The sequence below is a fragment of the Cornus florida genome, unplaced genomic scaffold, assembly GCF_030987335.1.
Source record: "Cornus florida cultivar Cherokee Brave unplaced genomic scaffold, ASM3098733v1 CherokeeBrave_3.0.0_Hap2_Chr04, whole genome shotgun sequence".
NCBI classification, from domain to species: Eukaryota; Viridiplantae; Streptophyta; class Magnoliopsida; order Cornales; family Cornaceae; genus Cornus; species Cornus florida.
The window spans coordinates 84,987,283-84,992,579 of NW_026775574.1; the positions used below are offsets into that span (position 1 = coordinate 84,987,283).

Genomic DNA, 5,297 nt, shown 5'->3' on the forward strand with positions numbered 1-5,297 from the left:
TTGAGTACAAAATTTACATATAATGAAGGGAAATCATATATATTCCTATGCTGATTCTGGCAAAAAGAAAAAAAGGGCAAACTCTTCCAACTAAAACTCAAGTACAGCAAATACTTAAATCATCATATAGCAAGCTAGAATGTCACACACTGGAGACCAAACTATCATCATCATCATCATCTCCATCTGATACCCTTTTACTGCGCCTATAACTGGCGAGATACTTGGCAGTGCCTAGGAGGGGGGAGACGTCGTACTCCATCCCGGCCTTCTTCCCTCCATCGCCCTCCAGAGGACTGCACCGACGAAGAATCTGCAAAACCTCTTTCATGGAAGGCCTAGAGGAGGGTAATGTGGACGTGCATATGAGCCCTAGTCTGAACATTGTTGACATTTCTTCCAAGTAACATGGTTCCTTGATCTCCTCATCCAATGCATCAGCAGCAGAGTTCCCTTCTCCTTGGTGTCGCCATGCCCATTCTGCAAGGCTTATGTGCTCATCTCCGTCATTGGCTTCTCTTCCCGTTGTCAATTCCAAAAGCACAACTCCAAAGCTGTAAACGTCAATCTTCTCATTCACTTTCGTCGTATAAGCATACTCTGTGATCAAGATACAATATAGTTTAGCATCCAATTAACCGAATTCTGATTCAAGAGCAAGTTAAAAAAGAAGAGAAGAGTGAAGTGTTAGGCTTTTACCTGGGGCAATATAACCAAATGAGCCAGCAACACCAGACATTGTGTTAGGCTCACCATGCCTGCTGACTAAAATCTTGGCTAGGCCGAAATCAGCAATTCTTGCATTGAACTCGGAATCCAGCAAAATGTTGCTAGACTTCATGTCGCGATGAATGATGGGTGGAGAGCAATCGTGGTGCATGTAGTAGAGGCCTTGTGCAGCTCCAATGGCAATCTGCAACCTCCTCGGCCAACCCAAGACAACGTTTTGAGCCGGACCATTCACTGATGAGTCCCTCTTCTTCTTCCCATGAAGCCATCTATCAAGACTCATATTCTCCATGTACTCGTAGACAAGTAGCTTCGAATCCTCACTTGAAATGCAGCACAACAGCTTCACTATATTGGAATGTCGAATGCTACCCAAAATCTGGACCTCTGCCAAAAATTCCTTCTCCAGGTGGTGGTCCAATTTTCTGCTGTTCCAAATCCTCTTCACCGCAACAAGATCATCCAAACGGTTGACAGCAATCCGATACACCTTCCCCGACCCTCCACTTCCAACCAAATTATTTTCTGTCAAACCGGACAGAACATTTGCCTCTGTGAAATCCAACCTCTGAAATGAGGTCAGCTTCCATGTCGCGATTTCACATCTCTTCTTCTTCCTCCTGTAGTCTCTGGTTACAAGCAAAATCAATAAAACAGTAACTAGACATACCAGTACCACGAAAACTACGATCAAAGCAACCCTCCTCGTCGATAACTTGTTGGATTCACTGCTTCTGGTGAAACAACTGGGGATGTTTGAAATTGGGTTTCTGGCACAAAGATTGGTGTTCAAGAAACTGTTTTCATAGGCCAAATTATCAAACTCATCTGGGATTTGCCCAGAGAGTTGGTTGGAGGACAAATTGAGAGAAGTAAGCTTCAAATGGCCTAATTCAGGTGGAATTGGACCCCAAAACTGGTTGGAGGACAAGTCTAGTTCAAGAATGTCCGGCAATGATCCAATCAATGCTGGAATTTGGCCTTGGAGTTTGTTCCTAGAAAGATTCAGATTGGTTAGGGACTTCCACGACAAAATCTCCGGTGGAAATTCACCGGTCAATTGATTGCCGTCAAGCAACAGAGTGGTGAGTTGAGGAAGGCCGGTCAACTCCACCGGAATTCCACCGGAAAATTGATTGTTGCTGGCTTTAAAAACAACCAATCTCAACCAAGAAGAAACCCCAACTGGGATTTGACCTGAGAAATTGTTGTTACTGATCTCCAACCTCGACATGTTCCAAGCTAATTTGCTCGGAAGCTCACCAGAAAATGAGTTGTCACTCAGCATCATCTGGGACAAATTCAATGCAGTCCAGAGACCCGAAGGAACCTCGCCGGAAAAGTTGTTGCTGTAGAGCTGGACCGTGCGCAGAGTTTCGCAATTTTCAAGCGATTTTGGGATTTCTCCGGTGAGATGGTTGGAGAAAGCGATCACTCCGGTCAGAGCCCCTCCGGCGCATAAATTCTCCGGTAATTTTCCGGTGAATTCGTTATCTGAAACCTCGAAAGCTTCGAGATTCGAGTGAAGCCCTAATGTAGGTGGCAAAACTCCGCTCAAATTGTTAGTAAAAACCCTAAAAGTCTTGAGATTTGATAGTTGGCCAATGCTTGGTGGAATTTCGCCAGACAATTGATTCGAATACAGTTTCAAAATGGTTACGTTTTGTAATTTTCCGAAACCCTCAGGTATCGAACCTGTCAAATTGTTCATCGCGATATCGATTTCGATCAAATTCAACGACTCAATCGACGAAGGAATTTCACCTGATAATCGATTCTTGAATAGATATACATAACTCAAATTCTTCAACGAGAACAATCCCCGAGGAATCGCACCGTGTAAATTGTTCGACGAGAGATCAAAGTGTTCGAGACTTGAGAAATTAGAGAAACTTTCCGGCACTTCTCCGATCAAATTCGTCTCCGTCATCCACAGATACTTCAACTTCTTCAACTTGCCGAACTCCAGTGGAATCGCCGACGGCACGAAGTCGTTATAGGCCATGCCTAGATACTCGAGGTTCGACAAATTTCCAATTTCTGATGGAAAAGTGTCGGTGCCGTTGAAATCATTTTGGTGGAAATACAGACTCTGTAACTCCGGTAACCGGCCGATTGACGGGGGAATATTTCCGGTGAAGCTGTTGGCGCCGATATCGAGGTACTGGAGAGTGGAAATCCGGTAGATGTCAGCCGGAATCGTGCCGACGAAGTAGTTTTGAGAGAGGTCTAAGTATTGGAGATTCGAACAATTGTATAGAACGGTTGGGAACTCTCCCGGGATATAATTCCAGGCGAGGTCGATGTAGCTGAGGTTTTTGAGGTCACATATCGCCGCCGGGATTTCTCCGGTGATGTTCTTGTCCCGGAGTTTAATTCCGGTGATGGTGCCATTGGTGCACAGAATCTCCGGCCAATCGCACGGCGAGGATGAGTCATTCCACGATTGGATCAACGGTGGATCGCCCCACTGTTGCTTGAGTTTCAGTAGGACTTCGCGGTCGGTGGCCGGAGATTGTGAATTTACCTGGAAGGGTATGATGAGGAGGAAGAAGAAAACGAAGGGTGAGGGTATTTTCGACATTTGACTACGTTTCAATTTGTTGCTCCAGGTTATGGATTTTTCCCGGGAAATATCGGGGAAACCAACGGTTGTTTTTCAAACTTGGTGAGCTCTCTGAGTTTTCATACTACTGATAGATTTTAATTTTATAGTGCGTGGACACAGAGATTGCATATAATTACGTAAATGCCACATGATGTGATTTTAATGTGTGGAGTCAACTTTGGAGTTTTGGTTTTACACGGGATCAGCTAAAATAAAATTTTAGGTGGGAGGAAAATAATCTGATCTCGTTGCACGGTTTGACTGAAAGTTGAAGTGTGAGTGAGGAAAAGTTTTTCTACTGCATATTTAGAATGAAAATTTTTATAAGAAAAGTTGTAATTAATTCCGTTTAATGGTTTGGCTAAGCACGAAAGTTATGTGTGTGTGTGTGTTTTTTTTTAAGAATAATTTGGTTTAAGTTTTAATGAAAGAACACCTTTCATAAAAATTCATTATTTTTATTTTTATTTTTTATTATTCAAAATTTGAAAATACTAGTCGGGTGTATAGTATACTAATACTTTATTTCAAATTCACATAAGGACAAAAGTGGGCTTGAGTTCAAATTTTTGTGGAGTCCACGTAGGTCTGACAATGAATTGTAAGGTGCATTTAGAAATCCCAACAATTAAGATTGCAAATGAATTAAGCTGGGTTAACTCGAACTCGAATGTTAAGTAAACAAGATAGTAAACGAGTCGACCCTATACAATATTTGGCTCGAATCGTGTATGCTCGTGAACATATTCTCGCGTAGGTTCGTATAGGCTCATGAGCAAGTTCACAAATATAGAATTGTATAACTTCATGAGTATAAGCTCAGACTTGCGTAAGCACGCTTAAATTCATGAATAAGGCAAAGGGATTTTGAACACGAGCTCAAATCAATCTAGTTCGAACGACTTTTGTTATTAAACAAGTCGAACTCAAGCTTTTCAATATAATAATGAGCTAAGTCCGAGCTCATCAGAATTCCGAATCAAACTCGAGTTGAGTTCACAAATAAACGAGCCCAACCTAGCCGAGCCCGAACATACTCAAGCTCATCTCAGTTCATTTAGAGCCATACCAACAACACCGTTGTTGACGCACACCAAAATAAAATATATATATTTTCAGTACCTTTATCTAACCAAACAAAGCAATAATAAATTATAAGAAGAATGCATATATATATATAGAGGCTTTAGAGCAAACTTCTTGTTATAAGACTGCAATTCTACAATTTATTATTATTATTATTTTTTTCAAAAGAGTCAAGTAATGAATAAAAATTCACAATATTACCTTTAGCAAAACTAGTATACTTAAACTCTAATTTGAAGGAGAGATTATACCATTCGAGTCAATATTCATCGGTGTAATTCTACAAATTTGAAGTAGAGTAAGAATGGGTTGTTTCAACATTGCATAAAACACGAATATAAAAGTAGAGTGTAGTCCGTTTATAAAAATAAGATATATTTATTAAATATATTAAGATGGATATTTTTTATGAAGTAATAATTTGATAAATTGAAAATAATAAAAGATTGATTGTTATTAAATTTATCATCTACCAAAAGAAAAAGAAATTTATGTAAAATCATATAATTAAGCTGGATTATTGAATAAAAAACTTATGGATAAACTTTTTGATTCAAGTGGATAAGTCCTTGTGTTCGACTTTTCACGTTATTCATAGATATATATATATATATACACACACACACAAATTATATTATATAAATGTTTATTCATTATCCTTGTACAAGTTATAAAGCAAATGAGCAACTAGCACTTCTTTATAATTTTGTGTTCTTTATATTTGATATAATTCCGTTGGCTGTGGCAAAATGAAACCCAAAAAAAGAGATAAAAAAAGTCAAAGACATGGAACACATAGATTTAAAATAATAAATTTATAGGACAGAGACAATGAAGCCTGTTTCATTTTTGGGAATAATTGCAAGTTGGTTGT

At 39.6% G+C, this 5,297-nt stretch overlaps 1 protein-coding gene across 1 annotated transcript; it reads right to left on the bottom strand.

The window, feature by feature from the left end:
• On the bottom strand, window positions 1–3,394 carry LOC132303754 (receptor-like protein kinase HSL1). Its single transcript, XM_059801153.1, has 2 exons — window positions 700–3,394; window positions 1–600 (listed from the first exon to the last, which is right to left on the bottom strand). Exons 1-2 carry the CDS (start codon window positions 3,311–3,313, stop codon window positions 143–145), a joined length of 3,072 nt encoding a protein of 1,023 aa, XP_059657136.1. The 5' UTR covers window positions 3,314–3,394; the 3' UTR covers window positions 1–142.
• Window positions 3,395–5,297: the final 1,903 nt, after the last annotated feature.